Source organism: Phocoena phocoena, chromosome 18, assembly GCF_963924675.1.
Source record: "Phocoena phocoena chromosome 18, mPhoPho1.1, whole genome shotgun sequence".
NCBI lineage: Eukaryota > Metazoa > Chordata > Mammalia > Artiodactyla > Phocoenidae > Phocoena > Phocoena phocoena.
In genome coordinates, this window is record NC_089236.1 from 18194855 (window position 1) to 18208602 (window position 13748).

At 35.1% G+C, this 13748-nt stretch overlaps 1 protein-coding gene across 1 annotated transcript in view; it reads left to right on the forward strand.

Annotated features, from left to right (window-relative positions):
• Window positions 1–13748, forward strand: part of CAB39L (calcium binding protein 39 like) — a 44961-nt gene that overhangs the window by 3738 nt on the left and 27475 nt on the right. Inside the window, exons 2-3 of the mRNA XM_065896181.1 lie at window positions 1063–1227; window positions 6480–6598. Coding sequence (XP_065752253.1) covers window positions 1063–1227; window positions 6480–6598 — 284 coding nt within the window. The remainder of the gene's footprint in view (window positions 1–1062; window positions 1228–6479; window positions 6599–13748) is intronic.

The window sequence follows — 13748 nt, forward strand, 5'->3', positions numbered from 1 at the left end:
TGCCAATGCAGGGGACGTGGGTTCGAGCCCTGGTCTGGGAAGATCCCACATGCGTCAGAGCAACTGAGCCCGTGCGCCACAACTACTGAGCCTGCACTCTAGAGCCCGAGAGCCACAACTACTGAAGCCTGCGCGCCTGGAGCCCGTGCTCCGCAAAAAGAGAAGCTACCACAATGAGAAGCCCGTGCACCACAGCGAAGAATAGCCCCCGCTCACCCCAACTAGAGAAATGCCCGCGCACAGCAACAAAGAGCCAACACAGCCTAAAATAAAATAAATTAATTATAAAATCTTTTTAAGAATTAATAAAAGCAAAATTATATGTTTTTAATAAAAACATAAAATATGAGGACATTTAAAAAAATGTAGTGAGATCTTTTGCTTCTTTTTTTTAAGTTTCATAGATAACAAAAAGATAATGGTTATGTGTGAGGGATCAGTGGATTGACAAAGGTTATGGGTTTTGACAATGTATGATTTTGTACCGACTCCATTAAAAAAACCAGAATAATAGGGATTTGTTGAAAAACATTAACAAATGATTTAAATAAAGACTACTAGCTACTGATAAGTCTTCAAAATGGACTGAATTTAGTTTATAAATTAAATTTATAATTAATTACTAGTGAAGTTCAGTATGAGTATGATTTAAGGAAGTTCACGGGGGCTTCCCTGGCAGTCCAGTGGTTAAGACTGCACACTTCCACTGCAGGGGGTGTGGGTTCGATCCCTCGTCAGGGAACTAAGATCCCACGTGCTGCACACTGCAGCCAAAAAGTAAAAACATTTTTTTAATTAAAAAACAATTTTTTTAAATAAAGGAAGATCATTTCAATTATTCTAACTAAGTAGAAATACTGAAGATCTCTCTTTTATAAATTAACTTTAGTAACATTTTCTGAAATAAAAAACGCAGTGCCTACTGAATGGTTTTTGTTTGTAACTGTACACAGTTCTTTAATCATAAATAAGCAGGGCTCAATAAGTGGTTTTTGTTTGTTTGTTTGTTTATAACCTGAAATTTTTAATTACTCAACTATTAGCATACTTTTTGGTCACTAGGCTTCAGAAGAAGTGTCCAAATCACTGCAAGCAATGAAAGAAATTCTGTGTGGGACAAGTGACAAGGAACCCCCAACAGAAGCTGTGGCTCAGCTAGCACAAGAACTCTACAATAGTGGGCTGCTGGTGACACTGATAGCCAACCTACAGCTGATAGACTTTGAGGTAAACTATCTGCAAAAGGATGACAATTCTGCTTTTCAATTTTTATATACATACCAATATTTGACTGTAATTTTTTATTATTACTGTTTATATATTATTTAAAATCCCATTTTCCCCTGAAAGTTCTAAAATCATCTTAATCGTTTTTTTAAAAAAGCAAAAGGTATACTGGAATTAAGTTTTATGCAGCTAAGTAAGAAACTTACTGGTCAATAATAATAATAATAATAGATAACATTTGTTGAGTGCTTACTGCATGTTGTACAGTTTCCAAGCACTCATCTCATTTAATTCTGAAAGCAACCTATATATGATTGGTACTATATTATTAGTCTTGTTTTACAGGTAAAGACCCTAAAGTTCAAAGATATTAAGTAATTTCCCCTAAGTCACTCAGTTACTAAGAGCCTAAGCTGAGATTCAAACTTATTTTCTCCAGACCTGTTTCTTTAATTGAAATATTTATACCAATGATTTAAGAAGTTTGTTAAATGCTACTAATATAGGATATTTATCTCATTTTGAAAGCAATTATACCTAATTGCCTAAATAATAAATAAAAGAACACCTAGAAACATAAGTGGTGAATGTGTAAGCATTTTATTATCAGTGGTTTTTCAATGAAATATATATACGTAAGGCACATTTCAATGATGGAAGTCTTGGTTTTGATTTGTTTGCTGTTTTGTTACTACTATCAGGTTTTTGATACTCTCAGGTAAGTGCTTGGATCTCCATTAATTCTCAAAGATAGAAGAGAATGGAGATTTCTGAAGTAAATTGCTTTGTGTTTTGTCACCAAGGAAGTTAAAAGAAACTCATTACAGTGATTAGACCAAGATAAGGTCAGGGCTCTGGGGATCTGTGGAAATACTAGCCCACAGCTCTCTGGATGGCTTAGATAGGGGAAGATTTTGGCCGACTGGAGCAGAGGAGGAGGAATGCAGGGCAAGACTGCTCTGGACAGTGAAGTCAAGTGTGTTGACTAGAAACTACACTGACTGAGGGCCTCTCAGGGCCCAGACTTCAACTCAGCCTTCCTTTCAGAAACACCTGTTTTTTTCTTTCCTTCCCTCTCTTATCTCTTTCTCTAACCTTGACATTTTCTGCTCAATAATCTCCTACTTTTTCCTCTTGCCTGGCTTGTCACTCTCCCTCCCCATCTTACTCCCCATTTCCTTTTTAAACCTCGCATATGTGGAATTAAAGTGTAGTTTTATCATTGTGCTTATATACTTTCATGTTTTTTAAATTTAGTTTAAAGTGAGGTATTATGGACATTTGTAGGAGCTGTGCATAGTGGAAAAACACTTGACTTGGATTTAGGATTGTTTATAGAGTCCCTGCTCTGCCATTTGATAGTATCATAACCTCTTTGAGACTAAACTTTCTCATCTATAAAATAGGAATAATATGAACTTATATCATTGTTTTTAAATATTAAACAAAGTAAAATATATATACATACACATGTTATGGAAGAACACTAAATACATGTGCAGATATATACAGATGTCAGATAGTATATTTTCATCTTCTCTCTTTCTCAAACTTAAGTTAAATGTAAGCTGGTTTATTTTTGTTATAACCTTTGATGTTTGTTTCTGTGTTTATTATTTTAGTTTTAAATTTAGTTGGTGAGTGACCATAACTGGGAAACTCCCTGCTCTTGGAATACAGTATTATATTTCTATAAATCGCCCCTTGTTTTGCACATTTCCCTGAAAGCAGCAATGTATTAAGCTATTATCATCACTAATTAATATGTTAGCTTGAGTTAGTTTATGAGATTAGCTTAATTTGCAATGGGATGCTGGAAGGAATATGACCAAGGTTGGTTACGTTTTGAAGAATGAGTCAGGGATGAGATGTCGTCAGGTCCAGTGACCTGGAGAAGCCTTGAGCAACCACAGAATAGCATAGGTTCAAAGTGCTCTCCCAGAACTGGGGAGGTGGGAGTAGACCAGAGAAAAACTTTGGGTGCCTCACAATTTTGTGCAGCTTTGGCTTAGAAAACAAAAGAGGAACAGTAAGAAACACTTATGCAAATTTCCCTTATTTTACATGGTATACTAGAAATAAATATAGAGAAATTTACTTAAAAATTATTTGGGGATTAGGACATTCAATTGCCTAAAAATTGACTTATACATTATCAAGTAGAGTAAACTTTTATTCTCTGGAATCCTCGGGGAAAAAATTATCTTTCTGAATATGTGCATTTTCCATGTAGCTAAAGATTAACTCTTCAAATGAAGAAAGTTAAGTAGATTACTTTTGTGGATTACTTTACATTTTCTTTATAACATGCATTGTATACTTGCCTCTCCTCCAAAATTATATACTAGATGTAATCATTTTTTACTGATGACTCAATACTATCATTATGAAGGTCTATTATCATGATAATTGCAGACAGTTCTTTTTTTCAGCTTTATTGAGGAATAATTGACCAGATGGTTCTTGACTTTGTTCATTTAGTTGATGCCTAGAACATAGTTATAAATGAATGTGATATTCAGTAGGTGAAGCTGTCCTCCTCAATCAAACCCATAGCAAATAAATACTTATAAATACTTCTAGGTTGAATGAATGAATGAAAAACAGTTAAAATTGAAAATGGTTCAGTTTTAAGCATTCCACCAACTATATACTCATAGTATTTTCAGGAAGGATGCACCACTACTAGCATTATGAGCCCACTTGCAGAAATGTGCTGTCTATTTCTATGGACTGGAAGCATGAATGATCAGCCCACAGGCAGCAACTTTCCTTCTCAAGCTTAAAGTATCCATATAAACTAGTGACCATTTGATAAAACTCCCCCTAACTTCAAAACTCAGTCTAATCACACAGAACCCCACCCTCCTCATCTCTTGGTTCTTAGGTAGCCCTGGTACAGCCCGTTCTGGATTGAGAGTATCTTGAGTACTAGGACTGCATTTCCCATGCCTAGTTCCATATCCATTGGTTGGATGAATGAATCAATGTAGGTATGAGAATGAGAAATAGAAGCAGAGGTAAGGGAATTGGAGCAAAGGAAGATGTCCTGAAGCACAGCAGTAAGGCACTTTTCTTAAAGAATTAGTAAATGTGTAGAGCATAATTCAAGAATAATGATAATACTTCAGTAAGTGAATAGCCTCTCCTGGGGCTTCTTTGAAGAGTATAACGGTCATTTGACTGTAAAATCTTTGTTATATTTTTATAACAGGAAAGGAAAATTATTACTTTACGGAAGGGCTGCAGCTTTTGCCAGATAACCTAAAAGGATGGAGCATTCCTTACAGAAAAAAAAAAAAGAACTTTTGTTTAGAAGACACCTACATGGGCTTTTTTGTTAGTTGTGAAAGGTGAGGTCTCTAGGCAATGTTTGGAAGGAAAAAGACTGAAAGAAAAGAGCTTAGATTCCCTTTGCAGAGTAAAATAACAGAAATTTGAGAAATGCCATCTCTTTGGCTAAATTTGATAGGAGTAGGAAATAGAAGAGAGATAGGAGAAGGGTTTGGAGTAAGGGAGAGAGAAGGCTCCAGAGCCATGACAGAGGAAGGGGCTTAAGGAAAAAGATGATCAGGAATGCTGAGGAATCTTTAATAATCTTTAATTATGATGTGTAGGATTCAATTTGAAGTTGTTTCTGCACTGTGCTATAATTACCCTTTGTTACCCTTAAACCCTTGATAAAAGAACTATGTACTAATAGTATATGTCAAATGAAGGAGAAGAGGTGGTTTTCTATACTTGGATAAACAGTATATAAAATAACTAGCTGAGAAAATAACTAGTTGTAGAAGGCAAGACAATGAACAAGGGCTGAGAGGAGCTAGGAGCAGGGATTTGAAATCCAGAGCTGACAACAGTGATGGTGGCCCAAGGCATTGGTTTAGATTGGGTAGCAGAGACTGACTCAGGAATCTGTGTGGCAAACCCATTTTCTTCTTCAGGAATCAAGAGGAAAGTGGTCCTTTGGGGTGAGGAAAGTATTGGAGGATCCTGCTGTTACGTGAATAACGGCTAGTTAGAAGACAGACCTTTGGGTTAAAATTGTTTGAAAGAAAATCTCATTACTTTATAGCCATAAATTTTTGTCTAATCCTTTAAGCCTTAAAATTGCTGACAGAAAAAAAATACTTCAGCATATTCTAATGAGGTAAAAAAAAAAAAAAAGAGTTATGGCTGAGATTGCAAGGTTTCTGATTTGTGGGCTCAGGATCAAACTCAGAGCTGTGTTTTTTGATGTTTGGGCACTATTCAAGACACAGCTTTAGACTCTTTGATGTTTTGAAACACAATGTGATAAGAGATCGAAGGATGAAAATGTATTGCATGTAAGAGTTGATGCATTCATTTTAAAGGCAGGTGTGCCTTGTGAAAATAGGCTGGATGCAAAGTCAACTGTTCAGTTTGAATTAGAAAGCAGCTCAAAGAAGCAGAAAACTTCCTAGGGAGGGTGGGAGGGAGATGCAAGAGGGAGGGGATATGGGGGTATATGTATACGTATAGCTGATTCACCTTGTTATACAGCAGAAACTAACACAACATTGAAAAGCAATTATACTCCAATAAAGATGTTTAAAAAAAAAAAAGGCAGAAAACTTCCTACTGTGATAATTTAATCTCTAGGCTTGGGGATAGCAGACTATCTTTTGTCTCCCCTTCTCTATCTTTCTACTTTACCATTTTGAATCTAGCATGCTCTTCTAGTCCATCTCTAATTTAATCTCTAATGATTATTACAGACTGCTACGTTTAAAAAAAATAAGCTACGTTTTTTAAAAAATAAGCAAAATAAGCACTCCAGGATCAGCTTCTCAATAAGCCATTTTATGGTCCTAAGTTTTTGAAAATTTCCATTCCCTAAATATCCTTTTCTGTTCCCTGGCCCTCATTAAAAAGTGGTCCTTAACCTTTGGTTTTATTACTATAAAAATGAGAAATCAGAAAGCCTTGAGACACAAGCTTTGACTGTACTTCATGCATTTAACAGTTTGAAATGCTTACTATATGTGTAGGGCATTGATTTTATTTGATCTTGATTTTTTTGGTTGTTTATATATTTTGTACCTATCATTAGACAAATTAAGTCAAAGAATTCACAATCTCAGGTGGGAAAATACTATGTCATATTAAATGGAGTGTGTGTGTGTGTGTGTGTGTGTGTGTGTGTATAAACAGCTTTTGAAATAATTCACATGCCATGCAATTCACCCATTTAAAGTATACAACTTAATGGTTGGTTGTTTCTTTAACAGGGAAAAAAAGATGTGACCCAGATATTTAACAACATCCTGAGACGACAGATAGGCACTCGGAGTCCTACTGTGGAGTACATTAGTGCTCATCCTCATATCCTATTTATGCTCCTCAAAGGGTAGGTGCGTGCTTTCCTTTAAAGTAGGTTTGAGTTTAGAAAAGTTGTTAAAAGTAATATATAGCATTAGCCTCATTTGAGAAAACGATCCCTTTTGGATTCATATTTGCCATGCTTGAAGTTAGCCCTCCAAATCTATGTCTCTGGGATTACTCAGGCTGCAGCAAAATCCTTTTAAAATAAATTCCCTTCCACTTGCTGCCTCTCTTTCCTCCACTTTCCTGTTATCTCTTCCTATTACATTATTGCTTGTGCTTTCCAATCTGCCCTTTTTCTAGCTGCCCACTTAGCCTCTTTGCATAAGACTGAATCCCCTCATTACACAAATACACACACACACACACACACACACACACGATATCCTTTCAATGGCTAGCATCTACTATGGTGACATGCTTCACGTGAGGATAGAATAAATATCACTGTATGTATATGGGACCACAGGGCAGCCAAAAAACTAAAGTCTGGTCAGATAATAGAATTCCTGATTATTACTTTTTATGTATACTCATTTACAAATGTTTCTTGGGCATTTTGAGGCTGCTCCAACTCCTAAAACCAGAAATATGGATGTAGAAAGGCTTGGGGATAGCAGACTATCTTTCGTCTCCCCTTCTCTATCTTTCTACTTTACCATCTTGAATCTAGCATGCTCTTCTAGTCCATCTCGTCTGTGTTCAATTCCCGAATCCTTTCTTGTACATTTTTAAACATTTTATTGTATCAAAATAATACATACCACATAGTTTAAAAATCAGAAATATCAACAAACATCAGCTCTTTGTCTCTTCCTTCTCTAGTCCCATTGCCCAAAGACAACCACTTTCATCTTTTTTATTTGTTCGTCTGGTATTTGCCTCTATATTATCAATAATGGGCTTTTACTAACTTCTGATTTACCAATTTTAAAAAATATCTTTTAACTTTCTCATAGACTAGATGACAATTTAGTATTTCCACCACCACTGTTACTCCATTTTCCTTCTCTTAACCCTCTCAATATACTTTATCACAATTTTTAATTTTATTAGTCACATTTATATTATTATAGCTATGTAATTATTATTCATTGTTGAACAAAGTAGTGTACTATAATTACTTTGTTTTTTAGTACAAAATATTGTTTTTACTGGAGAATTAAGTCTTTCAGTTCTGGAAAGGGAAATATACTTATATCATGTATTAGTTAGGGTAGGCTAAACTTATAACCCAAAATAGAGTGGCCAACTACAAGATAAGTTTATTTCTCACATAATAGAGAAGAACAGATGTTCTAGGTCAGCAGGGGTTCCTTCAACATGTGGTTCCTAAGATCACTTTGTTGATTGCCATTTCAGCCCACAAGAAGGCAAAAGTACTTGGGAGAATTTATGAGCCAGGCCTGGAAATGGCTTGCATTACTCGCACTCACATTCCATTTGAGAGCACTTAGTCACTTGACCTCTTAATTCTTAAGGAAACCTGAGAAATGTAGTTAGTGCCCAGGAAGAAGAGGAGAAAGGATTTCTGTGGACAGTTAACATTCTCTGCCACATACTGTTTCTTTGAAAATTTTTTCTCTTCTATATTCTCTGTTCTCACTTTCTCATTCTCCTATTAGTCAAAGTTAAATCTCTGGGGTTGATTTCATATCTCTTCTATTTTCTGTTTCTTTTTCTTTTTGTTTTACTTGTCAGAAGATGTTCTTTTTTTTTTTTAACATCTTTATTAGAGTATAATTGCTTTACAATGGTGTGTTAGTTTCTGCTTTATAACAAAGTGAATCAGCTATACATATATATATCCCCATATCTCCTCCCTCTTTCGTCTCCCTCCCACCCTCCCTATCCCACCCCTCTAGGTGGTCACGAAGCACCGAGCTGATCTCCCTGTACTATGTGGCTGCTTCTCACTAGCTATGTATTTTACATTTGGTAGTATATGTAAGTCCATGCCACTCCCTCACTTCATCACAGCTTACCCAGGAGATGTTCTTAATTGTATCTTCCACTGAAGATAAACTCTACTGAATTCTCCTTTCAGCCACCCTATTTTTAATTTACAAGAGCTCTTTTTTTGCTCTCTGATTTTTCCTGTTTCTTGTCTCTTCCACTTCTTAGCTCTGTGACTTTGGGCAAGTCACTGTACTTTTCCAAGCCTCAGTTTTCTTATCTATCAAATAAGAGTAAAATTTGTAATATTACCTTTGCACTAAAATAATGTTGCATTATATGCCTTAGACTATGCATTGTCAGACCGACCTGTGTGTTCCGTCAGGGTTCTGCTATTTACTTGCTAAGACCTTGGGTAAGTTACCTAGCTTCCTTAAGTCTTGATTTCCTCATTGTAATATGAAGACAATAATAAAACCTACTTCAGTATGTCATTTTGAGTCTTTACTGAGGTAGTTCTTGCAGAGCATAGCACCAAGCACATGGTACTCAGTACTCAGTAACTACTAGTCTAAAAAAATTATTATCCCTATCCCTCTTAAGAGCTGCAGTTCACATTGAGATATATGTGCAATTTTAGACAAATACAATTAAGACCATACCCAAGTGTCAGAATAATATTATAAAGGGAAGTGTTTGTTTCTAGCTCAGATAAGATCTACAAAATGTAATGGGTTATGATCTGCCCAGCTGGTCATTGGTGGATAAGGCTGGAATGATCAATTTGTACCCCCTTCTGGAGATTCTAAAATGTAAAGCTAAAGCATTTGACATTATCCTGTAGGAAATGGGGAGTCATTGGAGAGTTTGGGAAGAAGAATATCAGATTTGTGTTTCAGGAAGTGAAGATAAATTAATAATCATTTAAAGTTTGTTTGTAAATAAATGATCCCTTGAGAATGCTAAAATGTGTTGTCCTAAAAATATATTGGAGAGCCCGTCAGCTGATGTAGAAGAGAAGTTGTGTGGATGTTCTAAAACAGTATCTTCCACCATGGGGTCGTTATGTGAAGGATACACGCAACTCCACGGACTTCATTCCTGGAGTGGGAATTATTTGTTTGGAGGATCTCCTTCATGTAGCTGCTGTCACTGAATAGCAGTCGGGGATGGCAACTGCCTTGTATTTATTTTGTCAAAGAGCTGCACCAGATACAAGTGGCTCTGCTAAAGATATGAATTTAGTGTCTTCTTACCAAGGAAATTATAAACACATGAAAATTATTACTGTTAAGCTTTAAGAATTCAGATAAAAGCAATCCAATAAATTATAAAGTATGGTTGTAGGGTAATTTTTTCGTTCCTTTTATATATGATAGAATATATGTACATTTTATACATTGACACATTATATATGCTTTGTGGAAGATGTGAAAATTTAGCGTAATGGGATATTTATTTTTTAAATTAAGTTGGTGAAGAATTACAACTTATATTGAAGAATATAACTTTATTTTCCCTTTCTAGAAATAATGAGACAAGATAAGCAACTAATTATAATTGTTATTCATTAATAATTTATCTGCTGGAACATATTACAGATCTGTAGTGAGCCTTTATTATTTGTGATGTGCACAGGATTCATTAATGTGTAATTGTCCCCTATATTTCTCCCACCCCTTCCCCTTTTTCAGTAGAGAGAGTTGAGAAAAAAACCTAGTGATAGGAAGCCAGGCAGGGGAATTAGACTAAGCTAGAAGGTTATGTCCACTGGCACAAACAAGACTTAGAGATGAGGAGGAAGGAATCAGAGGGAGAAAACCCACTAATATCAGGAGAGGGTTTTGGAGGTTTACTAGTGGGAGGCTCCAAAGTAGCTGCAGAGTAAATTAGAGGAGGGAAGGGAGTTTGAGAAGTGGTGCTGTAAGTTATAAATCAATAATTTTGAGAAACAAATGATAAAGGTTGGAATCTCTTTTAATAACTTTTTCGTACTAGATTATATTTATTTATATGTGATTCTATAAAACATGTGGGGCATTGGCACTTTTGCAATTATGATTACATATAAAACTTACTGAGTATGAATAATCAGTATATCTTTATTTTATCTTTAATAATTTGAAAATGTGTCTCTGTCCTATTTGGTGGTGAACTTTATGATGAATTCAAATGACTACTATTCTTTTACAAATTAGTTGTTGCCAAAGATCACTCAGTTTCTGAACAAACTATTAAATTGATGTAAGTAGAAATTTTCCTTATATTTCAAATATGAACTCTTCTATTCATTAATCACCTGTATTTACCAGGAATCCTATTATAATGGATAATTTATAATAATTATATGTCATTTTTTCTGTATTTAAGAAAAAACTTAGCTTTCATTTATTTTCTAATATGTGGAAAAAGTAATTTTGAGTCATTTAATTTAAAAAACACTTTCTCAATATACAGATTTCTAAGACTCCATTTTCATGTAATTATAGCACACAATAGAAAAATAGGAATTGTTTATTTTAAGCATAACTCCCTAAAATCTGATTCATCAGGAAAGTTTTATAAAGCATCTTTCCATATCTTCTGAAAAGTTAATAATTAGATTAGTTTGTAAGGCTAAAACTGCTTATTAGTTCGTTTATTAGGGGTCTACAATAATAATAGCACTAATAATAGTAAGTATAGTAATTGTAGTAGTTAACATAGTACTTAGTATATGTCAAGCCCTGCTTTGTATTTATATAATAGTCCTGTGGATAGTTATTGTTGTTTTTGTTATTTTTATTATACCCATTTTATAGAAGAGGATACTGCAGCCCAGAGAGGTTAAGTAACTTGTCCAAAGTCACATAGCCAGTATACTTTAAACTCTAGTAGTCTGACTCCAGAATCTGTGCTCTCAGAACAATATCCAGCTTTCCAGTCTTCAAGCAGTTATAGTCTACAGTGAGCAGAGATAACTCATTACAACTCATTGTTGTTTCTTTACCAGTATATTCTGTGGGTGCACAGATGAAGAAGTCATCACCTCTGCTTGAGATGTCAAAAATGAAGCAGGTCTTAAAGTAGAAAATTTCCAAATAGACACAGGGAGTAGAAGGATTAGGTACCTCCCATGCAAAGCCACAGAGGCATCAAATTGCACAATGTGTTTGGAGGATGACAAGAATTCTGATGCAGCTGGAACCTAGTGTGAATGGAAAGTAGGGATGAGGATAAAGCTGGAAGGGCTAAGACCAAGTTATGAAGAGTCTTTCATAAGTCTTTCAGTCCTACCAAGGAGTCTAAATGTTATTCTAAAGGCAACATGGAGCCATCCAGGGACTAGATGTGATGAGTTCTGGTGGCAGTATAGAAAATGGCTTGGAGAATTGGGGGTCTGAGATTCCAGCTTGGAAGAGTCCAAGCAAGGGATAATTAGGGCCAGAACTTTAGTGGTGATATTGGGGATGAAGAGGAGTAGATATTTTTATTTATTTATTTTTATTTTCTTTTTTATATCTTTATTGGAGTATAATTGCTTTACAATGTTGTGTAAGAGTAGATACTTTTAAAACATTTTATTTTTTCTGATTCAAAGTAATACATGTTTATTATTTAAAAATTCAGACATTTTAACACAATATTGTAATTCAACTATACTTCAATACAAATAAATTTTAAAAATTCAAACATTTTAGAAATCTATAAAATAGAAAGGGAGTGCATGCCATAATCCTTCCCAAAGAAACCATTATCAACAATTTGGTGATGACTTCTCTGGTTTTTATTCTATATTATAATGATTCTTCTTTTATTTTTTAACCCAAACTTTAAACTCATTGCCTCACATCCTGTTTTATAGATACCATTTATTGAGTGTTTGCTGTGTGCCAGGTATTACATTCAACGTCTTATGTTATTTCATTTAATCCTTCTAACAATACTATGAGGACTAGGTATTATCCTTACCATTTTACAGATGAGGAAATTGAAACTTAGAGTAAGACTATTGCTCAAGGTTATAAATACAGCTAATAAGTAACAGAACCCATTTTTCAATCCAGATCTGATTCTAAATCCCATCTTCTTAACCATTAATACGTCCTTAATAAGATTTGAAGCCCTTGAGATAAGAAGGGAGAGGTAATTATAGAAGACCCTGAGGACAGAGTAGACAAGAAGCCCTGAACGGAACCAGCTTTACCCATTACTATTTTCTAAGTTAGCTTGAAATGCTAGAGGTTTAGCTCTTTGTTAAAGATCAGCATTTTTACTGAATTATCTCTTGTAAAGTTGCTTGAAAACTGGGGGCATAATTTGATTGGTGCATTCAGATATCAAACAGTGATGTCATTTAGGTAAACAAATGGGACCTAATTAAACTTAAAAGCTTTTGCACAGCAAAGGAAACCATAAACAAGACAAAAAGACAACCCTCAGAATGGGAGAAAATATTTGCAAACAAAGCAACTGGCAAAGGATTAATCTCCAAAATATACAAACAGCTCATGCAGTTCAATACCAAAAAAACAAACAACCCAGTCAAAAAATGGGCAGAAGAGCTAAATAGACATTTCTCCAAAGAAGACATACAGATAGCCAACAAACACATGAAAAGATGCTCAATATCACTAATTATTAAAGAAATGCAAATCAAAACTACAATGAAGTATCACCTCACACCAGTCAGAATGGCATCATCAAAAAATCTACAAACAATAATTGCTGGAGAGGGTGTGGAGAAAAGGGAACCCTCTTGCACTGTTGGTGGGAATGTAAATCGATAACAGCCACTGTGGAGAATAGTACGGAGGTTCCTTAAAAAATTAAAAATAGAACTACCATGTGATGCAGCAATTCTACTACTGGGTATATACCCAGAGAAAACCATAATTCAAAAAGACACATGCACCCCAGTGTTCATTGCAGCACTGTTTACAATAGCCAGGTCATGGAAACAACCTAAATGTCCATCCACAGAGGAATGGATAAAGAAGATGTGGTACATACATACAATGGAATATTACTCAGCCATAAAAAGGAATGAAATTGGGTCATCTGTAGGGATGTGGACGGACCTAGAGTCTGTCATACAGAGTGAAGTAAGTCAGAAAGAGGAAAACAAATATTGTATATTAACGCATATATGTAGAATCTGAAAAGATTGGTATAGACGATCTTATTTACAAAGCAGAAATAGAGACACAGGCGTAGAGAACAAACATATGGATACCAAGGGGGCAAAGGGGGTGTGGATGAATTGGGAGATTGGGATTGACATATATACACTATTGATA